General features: G+C 34.1%; 1 protein-coding gene across 1 annotated transcript in view; it reads left to right on the forward strand.

Annotated features, from left to right (window-relative positions):
- LOC140151185 (plexin domain-containing protein 2-like) overlaps positions 1-14,167 on the forward strand; it is a 112,793-nt gene extending 98,626 nt beyond the window's left edge. Inside the window, exon 6 of the mRNA XM_072173438.1 lies at positions 14,083-14,167. Within this exon, the coding sequence (XP_072029539.1) occupies positions 14,083-14,150 (68 nt within the window). The 3' untranslated portion in view covers positions 14,151-14,167. The remainder of the gene's footprint in view (positions 1-14,082) is intronic.
- Positions 14,168-18,295: the final 4,128 nt, after the last annotated feature.

The raw sequence follows: 18,295 nt of genomic DNA on the forward strand, positions 1-18,295 counted from the left end.
TGATGATCAGCCAAGCACGAAAAGTCTCTTGTTTAGCGTAACTAGCATATTATCTTTTTTTACGGTAGGCCTTATAATCATATAACACAGGCCTGCCTCGTGTGTAATGTGCGAGTAAAAAAAAAATCTCTGATTTCTTCTTGATTTGATCAATATTATACTTATTTCTTTTCTTTTAATACCTTACATCATAGGCCTATAACTTGTATTAGTGAAAATATGGTCTAAAACAAAATAGGGTTTCCCTCCACCTTTTATTTATCAAAGAAAGTTTTCAAGCGGGAAATAATGTCACAGATATTTTTGCTGTCATGTTTAAAGATACGAAATACCTGTGTGATGGTTAATGAAGGCTCTGATATCAACTATAATAGCATGGGAAATATATCAGTTGTGTGAAGAATACTTTGTGGGAACAAGTTAGAGTTAATGCAGTATGTGCTTCTGAACACGTTCTGAATTACAAAGTATTGGTTAGTACTTGTGTGATTTTTCCAATTGGCGTTAAACATGTTTAATACACGCCTGCGTTTGTAATGCCTGTTGGGGAGTAAACAAAATATTCTGTGTGCGTGGCCTGAACTAAAGGTCTGTAGTGCAAATCTGTCTATTTATGCAGCGTTTAGAGATTGCGTACTCAACCGTTGCTGTCAAAAGACCTTTGATTCTGAATACTTGTCCGAGTGTTTAATGACATTGTACCATATATGCCTACTGCGGATGCGGTGGCATAGCATAATTCCCCACTGACGTGTATAGAACATCATTAACAAACTTTAGTACTTCTCGGACCTAAAGATTATAAGAGATTATACTCTTGGATGATATTGTATTCATACTTGCATCTACTAGCATCTATTGCGACGTCGCCCGAAGCTAGCATTTGAATGCTTCTCGTGTGGTGTGTGTAAATAAGCGAATTAGGTATGAAGCATGCACGCAAGGTTAACATTGTCACACGCGTCTGCGCATGTCCGTGGGTGCTAGGCCATGTATAAACTTTCATTTAACATTCTAACCAAGCACATGCACCTCAAATCTAACCTTCTACCTCTCTTCTGGCAAACATAGTCCAAGGGTCCCTTAAACGTACTATAGATAGTTTGATTATATTTGCTGTCTTTAGTAGATAGTTCAATTATACTTGCTATCTTTAGTAGATAGTCCAATTATATTTGCTGTCTTTAGTAGGTAGTTCAATTATACTTGCTGTCTTTAGTAGATAGTCCAATTATATTTGCTGTCTTCAGTAGATAGTCCAATTATATTTGCTGTCTTCAGTAGATAATTCAATTATATTTGCTATCTTCAGTAGATAGTCCAATTATATTTGCTGTCTTCAGTAGATATTTCAATTATATTTGCTGTTTTCAGTAGATAGTTCAATTATATTTGCTGTCTTCAGTAGATAGTCCAATTATATTTGCTGTCTTTAGTAGATAGTTCAATTATATTTGCTGTTTTCAGTAGATAGTTCAATTATATTTGCTGTCTTCAGTAGATAGTCCAATTATATTTGCTGTCTTTAGTAGATAGTTCAATTATATTTGCTGTTTTCAGTAGATAGTTAAATTATATTTGCTGTCTTCAGTGGATAGTTCAATTATATTTGCTATCTTCAGTAGATAGTTGAATTATATTTGCTATCTTCAGTAGATAGTTCAATTAATTTGCTGTCTTCAGTAGATAGTTCAATTATATTTGCTGTTTTCAGTAGACAGTTCAATTATATTTGCTGTCTTCAGTAGATAGTTCAATTATATTTGCTGTTTTCAGTAGATAGTTCAATTATATTTGGTATCTTCAGTAGACAGTTCAATTATATATGCTATCTTCAGTAGATAGTTCAATTAATTTGCTGTCTTCAGTAGATAGTTCAATTATATTTGCTATCTTCAGTAGATAGTTCAATTATATTTGCTGTCTTCAGTAGATAGTTCAATTTTATTTGCTGTCTTCAGTAGATAGTTTAATTATATTTGCTGTCTTCAGTAGATAGTTCAATTATATTTGCTGTCTTCAGTAGATAGTTCAGTTATATTTGCTGTCTTCAGTAGATAAATCAATAATATTTGCCTGCTCCAGTAGATAATTTCAATATTTGCTATCTTCAGGAGATAGATATTATTTGCTGTCAAGCTCTGTGGTAGTTTCTGTGCAGGGTAGATTATTTTTCTTTTTGTTCACAAAGTAAGAGAAAAATATTAAGTTTATATATGCTCTACTTTTGCAATAAATTTTGAAAATTGAAGAAAATAGAAAAGTTTGAAGAGGGTATTGTGTCAAGAGTTGGAGCTAGTCTCTTTCGTTATGCAATTTGCACATGATTGAATGACCTTGAACAACTTGCCCTGCAGAGAAATCAGGCTTCTTGTCTTGTACTTTGAAAGGTTGAGTTGAAGTGGTTTTCAGCCAAGCAGGAATGCAGACATGCTTACAGGTATGCAGGCCAAATGGATGCATGACATGCATTATGTATTTGCTAACAGATTTAGATCCCTCAGAAGGGACAATTAAAGGATTAAGGAAGAAAGCATCAATAGAATTAGAGAGTAACATAGATTTAGATTGTATATCGTTACCATTTAACAGAGAAATAAAGCAAGTAATAATATTTTAATCTTATTCAATGAAATCAAACTATGATATGAAATGAAAGCTCTGACCAAAACAGTTGGATTTTACTGGCAAATAACAAACTTTGTGATTGGACGGCAATGTCTGCATCACCTGCTTGCCAACAAAACAAAAGCATGCGATGACCAGCGAAAAGGTCAGCCATGGACCGAAAACTACATGTAGGTTCAACTCGTTTCCATGAATCAAGTATTTTGAAAACATGCACAAGCTGCTCTTTCTCCTTCCCTCTCTCTCCCTGTCTCTCTCTTTCTCTTTCAAAATCATATTATTCTATATAAATCTGTGATTGTATGAATATTATACTTTGATTGGACACTTTTAAATTATTATTACCTTGTCTTTATTGCAGCATGTATAAAAACAGAATATGCAATTAGACTAGCCCTACTTTCACTATTATCGATACTCAAACTATTTCAATTTGGTAATTCGTCCTTTCCATTGTTTAAGAATGATATCTGGTATTGAAAAAGAATGCTGCTCTTTCTGTTCTAAAAGCTGCATTTTGATGATTTGGTATGATTTGGTGTAGTTAGACTGTCAGGTCTTCCGTTTCTTCCGTTTTCCTCTTGCATAGAATCTAGACATGAAAGTTGAGATGATTTGACACCACAAAGCTGGCAGCCAGTGGATCGACCCTGTAGCTGTCTGATTCTGAGTGTGTTGTTATTCCACTTTTATCACATTAGATAAGTTATGCAGGTTGGGAAAGAGGGTAAAATCTGGCTCCATGTCTGATGCTAGATTTTGCATAAAATAGAAAAGTGTTGAATTTCATTTAGTTTACAGTTGAAGGGAAGAAAAGTGTTGATGATGATTTATTGTGAATGTTGTAGTTACTTTTTGTATACATCCAACTATTCACATTAGCTTCAGATATGTAATATATTTATATTAAATTAGAGATTTGAAGGACTTTTATTAGTAGCTGATACAATAGCTACATTTTCACCCAATATCCTGTATTCTGCACTTTACATTTGAATAAAGTGATAAATTTAGTAGCGTCAGTCTTGCATATAATGTGTTTGAATTGATTTCTTTACTCTCGTATGTTTCCAAGGATACAAGGATGTACTAATAGAATAGAATATTCTTGTATTCTATTGACATATCTATATAGAAGCAGTGGCGTAGCCAGGATTTTGGAACCGAGGGGACACAAATTGTAAATGTACCGATGGAAATATTTTTTGCAGACAGAATTTGTGACCCAAAATTTTTTTTTGTATGGTTTGAAAAAGTGAAGAGCAAAAAAAAAAGAAAAAAAGAAAAGGATTATAGGCGGTACCATCATAAAAACACAAAATTTTTATGTAAAATTCAATTTCATTCACAATTTTTCATCATTTTTTACAATTCTCCCTTTTTTCTGTCACCCTGGGTAAAAATAGTCTATTGTTAACCCAATTTTTTTTTCACCAACGTCTTCCGTCTACCGACGGCCTTACATGAACCCACGGCCATGACCCCTGCCCCCCCCACTGACTATGCCACTGTATAGAAGCATGCTGAACGTCAGATATGTGTGTGATTATTGCGTGAAATGAAGCGGGTCATGATGGGTTTAAGTGATGCAACATGACTTTTTATGAAAAACAATGTTTTGTGATTTTATTTAATTAGCCAAGCGGGACCTGCTACTGTATTTTTGCAGAATTGGTAAAATGTTGCAAAATAATGCAGATAAAGGTATAATTTATAGCCAATCATTTCAGTAGTGATGTCACCCTATCATTCACACATCAACAGGTTTGACTTAATCATTTCTGAAATATACAAAATACTTCTGTAGAATACTTTTTCATTTGGATAAATCTGGCACTTACCCCGCAAAAATCAAATTTATGTCCTTTACAAAAGGACAGCAGTTTCATGGAAGACCGCTAAAAGGTTTTCAAACCTACACAGCTGTCCAATTAACTATTTATATCAGTTTGGATCAAGAACCTGTCCAGCTAACCTCAGGTGCTGTACATATGACACAAAATTACCTTCAGTCTAAATGCCACCACCAAAATAAGACAGTTGTTGCTCCGTTGGTTTTAAAATATAACCAATGATGCATTGTAATTCTTCCTGTTTCCAGAAATATGAAAGATTATATCTCAGGAAAGTCAATTTCAATTTGGATGCAATATTCTGTGAAGTATTGTAGTGTTTATAAGGAGCAAGAACAGTAGCTTTTGAAAAGTAATTTTGCTCTACAATTGTTTGTTACATTTGGCTTGATAGCATTACAATCATAAAATACAAGCAATCGCCAGAAGTAGATATTTTCCTTTAAATTTCTATGTGCGGACAGTAGGATTTATTCATGTCACTTACAATCATAAAATACAAGTAATCTCCAGAAGTAGATATTTCCTTTAAATTTCTATGTGCGGACAGTAGGATTTATTCATGTCACTTACAATCATAAAATACAAGTAATCTCCAGAAGTAGATATTTCCTTTAAATTTCTATATGCGGACAGTAGGATTTATTCATGTCACTTACAATCATAAAATACAAGCAATCCCCAGAAGTAGATATTTTCCTTTAAATTTCTATGTGCGGACAGTAGGATTTATTCATGTCACTTACAATCATAAAATACAAGTAATCTCCAGAAGTAGATATTTCCTTTAAATTTTATGTATGCGGACAGTAGGATTTATTCATGTCACTTACAATCATAAAATACAAGTAATCGCCAGAAGTAGATATTTCCTTTAAATTTCTATGTGCGGACAGTAGGATTTATTCATGTCACTTACAATCATAAAATACAAGTAATCTCCAGAAGTAGATATTTTCCTTTAAATTTCTATGTGCGGACAGTAGCATTTATTCATGTCACTTACAATCATAAAATACAAGCAATCGCCAGAAGTAGATATTTCCTTTAAATTTCTATAATGCGGACAGTAGCATTTATTCATGTCACTTACAATCACAAAATACAAGTAATCGCCAGAAGTAGATATTTCCTTTAAATTTCTATGTGCGGACAGTAGGATTTATTCATGTCACTTACAATCATAAAATACAAGTAATCTCCAGAAGTAGATATTTCCTTTAAATTTCTATGTGCGGACAGTAGGATTTATTCATGTCACTTACAATCATAAAATACAAGTAATCTCCAGAAGTAGATATTTCCTTTAAATTTCTATGTGCGGACAGTAGGATTTATTCATGTCACTTACAATCATAAAATACAAGTAATCTCCAGAAGTAGATATTTTCCTTTAAATTTCTATGTGCGGACAGTAGGATTTATTCATGTCACTTACAATCATAAAATACAAGCAATCGCCAGAAGTAGATATTTCCTTTAAATTTCTATGTGCGGACAGTAGGATTTATTCATGTCACTTACAATCATAAAATACAAGCAATCGCCAGAAGTAGATATTTCCTTTAAATTTCTATGTGCGGACAGTAGCATTTATTCATGTCACTTACAATCATAAAATACAAGTAATCGCCAGAAGTAGATATTTCCTTTAAATTTCTATGTGCGGACAGTAGGATTTCTTCATGTTATCAGAGGATATCCAGGTTATTTTCAAAGCTTAACAAACGTCACACAAATAAGAAATGGCAGGTTTTATTTTGTCATCTGTCTTTGTGATCATTTCACCTTGACCAGACAGAAGCCTTTGGGGACGAAAATGACCAGTTAAGTTTTTTTTCCTTCTCCAGCAGTTGCAAAGCAATTGAAATCTATACTTAAAAGATTTGTCGTGCATGCTGATTGTTACGAGGCTCAACGGAAATGTCAGATTATAATAATGTGTAACGGCATTTGTATGTTTGGCAGGTGTGGGTGGCAATATCAGGGAAAGAGCAGACAGACAGACTCGGGAAGACAGACAGACAAGCAGGTTGATGGTCAGATTTATATGATTATGGTCAAACAAAAAACACTGTAGAGGGTAGACAGACAAATAAAAATGTTAAATAATAAATTGGGGACAGCAAGCTTTAAGCTGTGCAGAATGAATCTTTAGAAGAAAAAAGTCAACTATTAAGTAGGCAACTAACCAAATGTTGTTATGAAAGAAAAAATTGCAAACAGTAAGAGAAAATTACCAAAGAAACAAGTAAAAGAGGTAGAACAGCATAGATAAAAAAATATTACTCATGATTTCTTGAGTGTCAAATTCTTAAAACTACATGCTCAATGTGCCTGAAAGTGTAGAGATGTGATATTTCACCAAATTGATGTTGCATGAAATTGTTAACGTTTAGCTTGATCAAGTTACGCCCCATTGGAATATAACACTTCCGTTGCTTCTATACACAAGTGACTGTTATCTTTCATTACCTAGTTTATCTGTAAATATTGTGATGACACCTAGCCTGTTACACAGTCATCTTCACATCAGGTGTCATATTGTATGCTTCAGTAACACCTATTTATTAGTATCTGTTAAGGGCCAACACCTTGACCATGCATAGGGAATAGAATCGCAGCCTGCCATATATCTGGAGCGTGCTTAGGATTTGTGTTAACCATCATTGGAATTGACTAACATTTGATGTGGGAGGCAGTGATTTAATTTAGGTCTATGGGGCAAGTTGACACACCCAGTTGATAATACAGCATTCATTGGATTTTAGAAAGGCTGATTTGCTCAAGAGCATAGTATTGGCTTGGTTTGTGTTTTGATGGCTGGTCTGAAACATTGAGTAAAAAGTGATGGTAATGAATGCACCATTGTATTATAAGTGGCAAACTCTGCTGCCATTATTGACTTCAGGTCTGATTAATATAGAAAAAGTGGCAAAGAATATAAAGGAAAAAAGAAAATTACCGAAGATAAAACTAAAAGAGATAAAACAGAACGGTTAAGAAAATATACCTCATGATTGTTGAGTGTCAAGTTCTTGCAATTACATGTTCAGTGTGCCTGAAAGTGTATCTACTAGTTGAACGATACAATATTTCACCAAATTGATGTTGCATGAAATTGTTAACGTTTAGCTTGATCAAGTTACACCCCATTGGAATATAACACTTCCGTTGCTTCTATTCACAAGTGACTGTCATGTACTGTTATCTTTCATTACCTACAATCAACGAAAAAAGTCCTTGGAACGCTTGGCACACTCTGTCGAAATTCTGTGCAGAATTTCTTATGTTCATGGAAATGACCTATATTGTGTTTGGGAAGAAACATGACATCTACAACAATGATTTACCCTTCCCTCTCCCCATCAAGCAATGTTGGAACACATTGGGGAACCGCTGAAGACATTGGCATTTCTCAACATTGTAATGGGGGAGAGGGGTGACAGTTTTCCGTTATTTACACATAAGCGTTCCAAGACTTTTTTCGTTGATTGTCTCTACCGAATGCAAAATATTTCATCTAAATTTCGTTTTTGTTTCATAACTTAAAAACGGAATGTCGCATGAGCTTCAAATTACACACGATTTGAGAGTGGATTATATGATTTGTAATCATAATAAAATTGTTGCTAAAGAATTTGGTTTATTTAGGGAGTGGTCATTTTAAACACCCCCTATGCTAAATTACTCATGTTTCTTAATCATGGCTCTAAAATGCTCTAAAATGTCGTTTTTGTCCATTACTCAAAAACAGAATGTTGTATGAGTTTCATATTGCACCAGATTTGAGAGTAGATAATATCCTTTTGAATCATAATAAAATTGTTGATAAAAATGTTGGGTTATTTAGGGAGTGGTCACTGAAAATACCTCCTATGCTAAATTACACAAGTTTCAGTAATTATACCCTCTACTGTAAAAAAAACTCAAAAACACTACAAATACTTTTTTTTACAATATCACAATGTTTTACAGCATGTTTCCAAAATATTTTCAATGTTATTAAAACTTAAAACATTTTGTACCCTTTATGATATAACCCAACATGTAAATGTTTTCTCTAAAACTTGTGTTCGCTGAGTATAGGCATATATAAATGTCTTCTGGAAAACTTGTGTATGCTGAGTATAGGCATATCCGAGCGAATCAGAACGATTATGATGTAACAATTTGAAATAACTCATTTCTGAATATTATTTATATTAAAACACGCTTTTGCCATGAGAAAAAACAAGAAAAGAAAAAAAAAACACAATTGAATATACTTTTTTTTAAAAGACCACCACTGGGACTCGAACCATTCACATCGATCAATAGTCAAAAGGTTATCAGTCTCAGGACTAATCCGCTACGCCCACGCTGCCATTTCGCAATCAAGTAACAAGTTTTGTTCTTTTATAACTTTTATAGTAGTCAGATATCGGGAAATTGTAAACTTGTATAGAGTGCTTGCACGAAGGTCATGAGTTCAAATCATCCTCCAGACACGCTCCATAAGATATGCTAATGTATGGAGTACAAAGAATTACTTTGATCAAAACCAGTTAAACAGGTGATTGGTATTGTACTCCGTGCATTTGTATGTCCTCTGGAGCGTGTCTTTAGGATGGTTTGAACTTTATGATCTTCCATGCAAGCACCCTATAGTAGAAACGGCAATATGTATCAGTTTACCATAATGACAAAATGGTCCAAAATCGACATTTTATGTTTTAGGCCGCATCTCACGAAGCGTCACGTTCGTTTACATTTGCTATACCAATTGAAAATGTTTTATTGCAAAAGGAATGAAACATTCGTTTCATATATGAAATTTGTTAACAGTTAAGTTTATTACCAATTTAAATTGAAATAAATACGCATAAACAACTCATTTCTGAATATCATTTACATTAAAATACGCTTTTGCGATGAGAAAAAAAACAAGAAAAGAAAACAAGAAAACAACAATTGAATATACTTTTTTAAAAGACCACCAATGGGACTCGAACCACATCGGTCAATAGTCAAAAGGTTATCAGTCTGAGGACTAATCCGCACGCCACGCTGCCATTTCGCAATCAAGTATCAAGTTTTGTTCTTTTATAGTAGTCAGGTATCGGGAAAGTGTAAACTTGTATAGTGGAAATGGCAAAGTGTATCACTTTACCATAATGACAAAATGGTCCAAAATCGACATTTTATGTTTTTGAGGCCGCATCTCATGAAGCGCCACGTTCGTTTACATTTGCTATACCAATTGAAAATGTTTTATTGCAAAAGGAATGAAACATTCGTTTCATATATGAAATTTGTTAACAGTTAAGTTTATTACCAATTTAAATTGAAATAAATACGCATAAACAACTCATTTCTGAATATCATTTACATTAAAATACGCTTGTGCGATGAGCAAAAAAAACAAGAAAAGAAAACAAGAAAACAACAATTGAATATACTTTTAAAAAAAAGACCACCAATGGGACTCGAACCACATCGGTCAATAGTCAAAAGGTTATCAGTCTGAGGACTAATCCGCTCGCCACGCTGTCATTTATAATCGAAGAATCAAGTTTTGTTCTTTTATAGTAGTCAGTAATGCAAAGGGGAAAGTGTAAACTTGTATAGTGGAAATGGCAAACGTATGTATATTTATTTCATAATTCAAAATGGTCCAAAATCGTTAACAAATTTTATGTTTTGAGGTGTCGCATCTCATTAAAACATTCTCAATTGGTATAGCATTTGTAAACCAACGTGACGTTTCATGAGATGCCTCAAAGGAATGAAAATTGATTTCATATTTTGTCATTATGGTAAACTGATACACTTTACCATTTGAATTACTATAAAAGTTTATATTTTTTCAATACCAAAATGACTACTATAAAAGAACAAAACTTGTTATTCGCTTTGTTCAATGGCAGCTCATGTAGTGGATTAGTCCTCCGACTGTTAACCTTTTGGCTATTGACTGATGTGCGCGGTTCGAGTCCCTATGGTGGTCTATATTTTTTCTTTAAGTGTATTAATTGTTGTTTTTTTTTATTTTATTTTTTTCTCATCGCAAAAGCGTATTTTGTTATAAATAATATTCAGAAATGAGTTGTTTCAAATTGTTACATCATAATCTTTCTGATTCGCTCGGATGTGCCTATACGCAGCAAACACAAGTTTTAGAGAAAACATAAATTTGATATGTTAGGTTATATCATAAAGGGTACAAAACGTTTAAATAACATTCAAAAACACATTTTGGAAAACATGCTGCAAAACATTGTGATATTGTACGAAAAATGGATTTGTAGTGTTTTTGAGTTATGAGACAAAAAACGAAAATTGACTCGGTATCATACAGAAGAGGGCCATAATTACAAAACTTGTGTCATTTAGCATAGGAGGTGTTGTCAGTGACCACTCCCTAAATAACTCAACATTTTTATCAACAATTTTATTAGGATTCAAAAGGACATTATCTACTCTCTAATCGTGTGCAATATGAAGCTCATACAACATTCTGTTTTTGAGTTATGGACAAAAACGACATTTTAGAGCAGTTTAGAGCCATAATTATGAAACGTGTGTAATTTAGCATATGGGGTGTTTTCAGTGACCACTCCTTAACTAAACCCAATTCATTATCAACAATTTTATTATGATTGCAAAGCATATAATCCCCTCTCAAGTCGTGTGCAATATGGCGCTCAAACAACATTCTGTTTTTGAGTTATGGACAAAAAACGACATTTTAGAGCAGTTTAGAGCCATAATTATGAAACGTGTGTAATTTAGCATATGGGGTGTTTCCAATGACCACTCCCTAAATAAACCAAATTTTTAACAACAATTTTAATATGATTGCAAAGTATATGATCCACTCTCAAATCGTGTGAAATTTGAAGCTCATCGACATTCCGCTTTTGAGTTATGAGGCAAAAAACGAAATTTAGATGAAATATTTTGCATTCGGTAGAGACAATCAACGTGAAAAAAAGTCCTTGGAACGCTTGGCACACTCTGTCGAAATTCCGTGCAGAATTTCTTATGTTCATGGAAATGACCTATATTGTGTTTGGGAAGAAACATGACATCTACAACAATGATTTACCCTTCCCTCTCCCCATCAAGCAATGTTGGAACACATTGGGGAACCGCTGAAGACATTGGCATTTCTCAACATTGTACGGGGGAGAGGGGGTGACAGTTTTCCGTTATTTACACGCAAGCGTTCCAAGACTTTTTTCGTTGATTGTAGTTTATCTGTAAATATTGTGATGACACCTAGCCTGTTACACAGTCATCTTCACATCAGGTGTCATATTGTATGCTTCAGTAACACCTATTTATTAGTATCTGTCAAGGGCCAACACCTTGACCATGCATTGGGAATTGAATGCAACCTGCCATATTTCTGTAGCGTGCACAGGATTTGTATTAACCATCATTGGAATTGACTAATGTTTGATGTGGGAGGCAGTGATTTAATTTTGCTCAATGGGTCAAATTGACACACCCAGTAGATAATACAGGATTCATTGGATTTTAGCAAGGCTAATTTGCTTAAGAGCATGGTATTGACTAGGTTTGTAATTTGTATGTCAATAGATACATTGTATTTTTAACTATTGAGAACAAATTTATAGTATAGTCTGTTTTGTCTCAAGTTCAGAATAAACACCATGTTTGATTTCGCAGTGGCAGATTGGAATCGTTTGCGCTAACCTAACACCGCATCGCATATACACATGTGTAGAAGGGGCGATTTATCCATATGCTGGCAACACAACCGCGTAAACACACTGATTCAAATCTGCCATTGTGAAATTCGACATGGCGTTATTCTCAACGTGAGACCAGACATACTACAGTATCATTGTACTAAACATGGCAAAACATTGATGGTAATAAATGCATCATTGTACTAAAAGTGGCAAAATCAATGGTAATAAATACATCATTGTATTAAACGTAGCAAACTCTACTGCCATTATTGACTTAGTGTCTGATTAACATACAATTAATAACATGGATGCAAAATCAGTCACTACATACTAAATGTAATATTTTATGTATTATTTGTATTCTTAATAAGTTCATTTTAGTTGTTGCTTGTGTAAAACTTTGCACTAGTATCCAAAATATCACAGATTGATGTCTGTAAAGGGAACGGGATACAAACAAGGTAACAAACAAACAAATAAACTAACAAACAAATAAACAAACTTACATGAATGTCATGGAAATCTGGCCATCAAACTGGTAAATAAATAATGTGGCAGCTGTTTCCATTATGGAAAGATGTTAATCCCTGAAAATTATTTATGTTATTATTTCTTAGGCCTCCAAAAAAAAATTGTTTTATTGGCGTAACCTGACCAACCCTAAAAGTAGGCCCCACCCTAGACTAAATTTAAAAAAAGAAAAAAAGCTCCAATGCTTTGGATGACCCCAAAATCACCTTCCAAAAATTTGACTGTACCCATTAAGTTTCATGCCCATACGACAGTTTTTAGTAATTTGACCTTTATTAAACGCAATTTATAGCTTATAAAGACTTACCTACCCTAATTTTTTTAATGTTACGACAATCAAACAATTTATTTTTTGAGGCCGTAGTGAGATCAATCTGGTATACTTAGTAGAAGTTTGGCATAATTTCAGTCTCTGAATTTAATGTAATTGTGACCAATCCCATGAAAATTGACTGTAGCAAAATAAAGACAGCCCTTCATTCACCCAATAAACTATTTTAGAATCTTCATAACTTGGCCTGTTATTTCAGCAACTCTATGTGTAAGGCTAAGATTTCATCAATATTTCGTTGACCCGTTAGATGAGATTTTGTTGAACCATTGGATTAAGTTACATATGCACAGTTGGGATGTAAAAGGAAAGAACAGTCGCTGTCAATTATCAAGTGTTTTGTAAAGATGGGATTTCCCCTTCAATAAACCATACTGAGCTGAGTATGGTCTTACTCTGTTTTGGAACTGAAATATGATGGAATTTTTGGTATGAGATTTGGGGTAGGAGGATGATCAGGTTTCCAACATGGTGTCAGGACACAATTCTTTTAAACCCAATATGTTTGTATGCACATAGAATGATCTGTGAAAGTGTTGGGAACTAAAAACCTCATACTCCATTTAACTTGAGCTATAATTTTTTATTTTTTTACAAAATAGAGGTTACATAAGAGGGAGGTGGGATCCTTATGGAATCTTTAGCAATATTATGGAAATGTTGATTTCAATACAGGTGTTGAGATATTCTTTGTTTAAAAACTGTAAATGAAAGCTTGATTGTGGCAAAGTGTGTTTTAAAGAAGAAGTAACTAGCAGTGAATTGCACTTGTTTTCTTTGTATCAAAGTTGTAAATATTTTGGTTTTATTTATTTGATATGTTTTTATTTTCAGAGCGACCACTTAACTTGAGATTATTTCTGAGGGATGTGCATTTGAGGAAACTAACATCAAATTGGTTTAGAGGAACAAGTTTTGCAGAGGGTCCCAGACTCCCACCGAGTACAGTGTCACACAAGTATTTTTCTTCAATATGAAGATTATTGTATATTTTTTTAATAATGTTGTGTTTTGTTTATTTCTTTTTCTGTTACAGGGTCTGCCTTCACAGTGGAGTGGAGTAATGTCCATGTGTCTCATAAACAAGATGGTAAATATAAATAGCTTGGTTTATTACTGTAAATAAACATTTTGCTCAATAAGGGTCAGTATATAGTTTGAAGTTTTGTGTGTGTTTGCCACTACGATATACACAGCAGCAATTTTGCCGTAGTATTTTTCTGTTTGTGCCAAAGTGTTCCTTAATGGCAAAGAACAAAGCACTGAACAAAGGTAATTATTTGTGCGTTAAATTGCAGTGGAGGACAGAAAATCACAGTTTGTGTTGCAACCGAAACACACATAGAATGCTGGACTATTTATTGCCCCTCCCCCCATCGGTTGGCCCGGGATATGTGATTTTTCTGTACCTATAATCTATGAATGCATCATTGTGATCATGTGGCATTGTGGCTTCCATTGACATTGTTAAAATGTCCATGGAAGTCTCTTGTCCACGGTTGTTTGATGGGATCATTTATTAGTTTTTCAAACAAAACATCATGTATAACCAAATTTTAGACTTAAACAGCTAAAAGTGATATCGTGCTAATGTATACAGATGCTTTTGAGTCGTTCTCAACTTTAATTTCCCCTCTTTTACAAAATTATTCACTTTATAGTTTTTTTTAAAGCTTTTTCTGATATAAAATGTATGTATTAATGCCAAAATTGGTGGCGCTATTTAGTTACTGGAAATGACCCTTTCAAGCTTTTAATACAAATAATTCCATTTATTGTTTGATAAAATATGTTTATAAAATTTCCTTGTTGCTTGTTTCACATATTCCAGCTGTTTTAATGGCGGTATTAATCACCTTACCCTTACAAATAAAGATATGTGATTTAGGATAAATAGCGCCATCTATAGTTTGCATTTAGTTAATAATGAAGCCAATTCTATATATATCAAACAACCGTGTGTCATGATTATCTTTAGACTGCTCTGTTGAGGTTGTTGTCTATTGAAGGCATCTGAATTTGTATAATGTATTGATAGATATAAGGCCAAGATATAGTCAGACATCTGTGGATCGTAACTGGCTGGTAGTTAATAGAACATGGACAAAAATGGCATACAGAGATCTGTACTTTTGACAACATTTTATTGTAGATTCAACCCATCATGGGACATTTTTCCAACAAATCCAGGCTGCCAGTCAATCATCTGCCAGTCATGCATTGCGTGATATACATGATCGCCATAGCCTAAATTTGTTTGAAAAATGTCCCACGAGGGGTTGAATCTGCTATAGATATCTGCATGCCATGGCTGTCTATATTGTCAATGGAAAACTCCCACAAAATATTGACCCATCCATTATGAATGTCAGTGGCCAAATACACATAATAATGATAGATCCCCAATGTCAAGCAGCAGATTTAACCACATCCCTTACTGTATGTAAGTGGTATCATATAACATAAGACTACCAGACATAATCTTTTGATTTGATATGCCAGCATTGCAGCTAATTGATTATTGCAAGAAATTGCAAATATAATATAAGACCCCATTTACACAGAGCCTGAAGTCGAAGTCGACTTTGAACTCGACTTTATTTGTGTGTAAACAGGATCGCCACGTTTTGAACTCGACTTCAGAAGTCGACTTCAAATGTTGACCCAGAACAACATTTGTCAAATTCAAAGTCGACTTCAAACTTGACTTCTGCAGTGTAAACGAACACGTAATATGAAGTCGACTTCATAATGGTAATTTGAAGCATGAGCAAATGATGACATAAAAAATTGTTTTGAACTTGACTACCGTGTAAACACCCTGTCAAGAAATAATTTATCCCAATCCTTAATTGAAGTCGTCTTCTCTCTGTGTAAAAGGGGTCTAAGATCGATGAAAACAGAGAATTTAATATTACTAGGATAGCTGTAGCTGTGGTTTTCACCAGAATAATCATATAGAAAGTTAATAAATGTCATCAATGTGTAAAGAGAATAGGACTAAATGTCTAGCACCTGCTACAAGGGAAGCCATTGGTGCGTTCACACTGGCATGAAAGTTAGAGGTATCTATCAAATGCTAAACATACCCAGGTTAGGCCTAGGTTAAGTGCCATAAATCAAGAGGATATATGTATGAACATTGCACAAAACTCAAGAGATCCACTATGTGAACTCGCAGAGTTGCACCTGAACAATATTTTAGGGGGATTATCACTTTCTAGAACCTAATTGTAGAGAGATGAAATGTGAAGTTGCATCCATACAGTCTAAAATTGTGAATGAAATCTTCAATTTTCCCAAACTTAAAATGTCCAGCCTAATGGATCAAACACAGTGTGGTTATGTCAAATAAACCTTTGATGACAATGATTATGAGGATTTAAGGTACATTACTGGCATTGCTACTTGTTTGAACATTATGTCAATCAATACAGGATTTGTCAACAGTATTTGAGTACATATCTTGTATTTTTTGACATAATATTCGCAAAAGTAACAATGCCTTTAATTCCTCATAATCATTGTCATCAAAGCTTTATTTGATTGCAAGTAGGCCAAAATAGTCAATGTTTAACCCCATGGGCACTATCGGTATGAATCAGCCTCTAAGAACTATTTTGATTGGTTACACAGAGGGCTATATGATGTTTTGAGCCAATCAGAGATATGGTATGAGGCCTGAAAATTGCTAAGAAATCTGAAAGCTCTATTTTGATTGGTTACTCAGGTGATTATATCACATAATTTGCCAATCAGGGGCACTGTAAGAAAGGCATTAGTATCCATAGGGTTAATGTTCAAACCAATATAAGTAGTGGTTTCTAAATCCAGAGGTTCAAATCAATGCTGCTGTGGAGTTACTTAGAATACATGGATATGTATGTGATCACAAAGCTTTTTAAACTTGTCTTTTAAAAGTGCTATGCTGCTGTGGTTGTGCGAAGCTATTTTTAGTGCAACTTCACAATCACAAGTACATTTTATTGATTATTTTGTCTTGAATGTTTATCTGAAGTTGGAATGAAAATAAAATAATCATGAGATTGTATCTGCATTGGGCTATTCCATTTGAAATCCACACCCCCCCTGTGGAAGATTTACAATGCTACCTAAATTCCAGTTGGGCCAAATGTACAATCCGGTTGGAAATAGTCCCACGTTTCATTGTAATTCCAGCTGAATCATGTAGAAGATTTACAAATTTAACATAATTCCAGCTGGATACCCTATGGAAGATTTGCATTTTGACCTCAATTCCAGTTGGAAACATTTACATGTTTTGTGTGGAATTCTAGCTAAAAACTTCATTCCAGTCAGATACCCTGTGGAAGATTTTCATGTCGACTTCAATTCCAGTTGGAAACATTATCGGTGGAAAATTTAACTTTCAGACGGATACCCTGTGGAAGATTTGCACTTCTACCTCAATTCCAGTTGGAAACATTTACATTTTGTTAGAATTCCAGCAGAGAAGGTCTAAAACAGGGTAGAAATTCCCCGGGGGGTCACTCCCATTGTGGCCTGTACACCAATTCACGATAATCAACTTTTGAAAAGCACCCTAAACAAGGATTTAACCCTTGGCTAAAACAATATCCTATAAAACAGGTGTTTTTACACCCTAAACAGGGATTTTATTCCTTGCATCAAATTTCATACCCTAAATTTCATTTCCGCATATTAGCAATTGCAATTTTGCTACCTTTTTTCCAATATTTCATGTTTACCCCAAGACAGAGAATTTCCAAACTTGGACTAAAATCTGCGATATTTGTCTGCCCTCAGAGAGGATCATTTATTCAATACACATATACCAATATTTCTACATAAATGCAATAGTTTGAAGTACTGATCATTTACATCACATAATTTGATAAACATCTGTAACATAATATAACATAGGCCTTTATGATAGAATCGAGTAATAATACCCGTGAGACATTACTTCCCGTAACCTACCACTGAAAGCTAATTAACAATATATAATATAATATTAGGGCTTGAATAAATCGGAGAGCAAACATTATCCATAGCCACTACTTCCCGTAAACGTACCACTGAAAGCTAATTAACAATATATAATAATATTAGGGCTTGAATAAATCGGAGAGCAAACATTATCCATAGCCACTACTTCCCGGTAAACATACCACTGAAAGCTAATGAACAGTATATAATATAATATTAGGGCTTGAATAAATCGGAGAGCAAACATTATCCATAGCCACTACTTCCCGTAAACATAC

The sequence above is a fragment of the Amphiura filiformis genome, chromosome 4 (genome assembly GCF_039555335.1).
Source record: "Amphiura filiformis chromosome 4, Afil_fr2py, whole genome shotgun sequence".
In the NCBI taxonomy this organism is placed as follows: Eukaryota; Metazoa; Echinodermata; class Ophiuroidea; order Amphilepidida; family Amphiuridae; genus Amphiura; species Amphiura filiformis.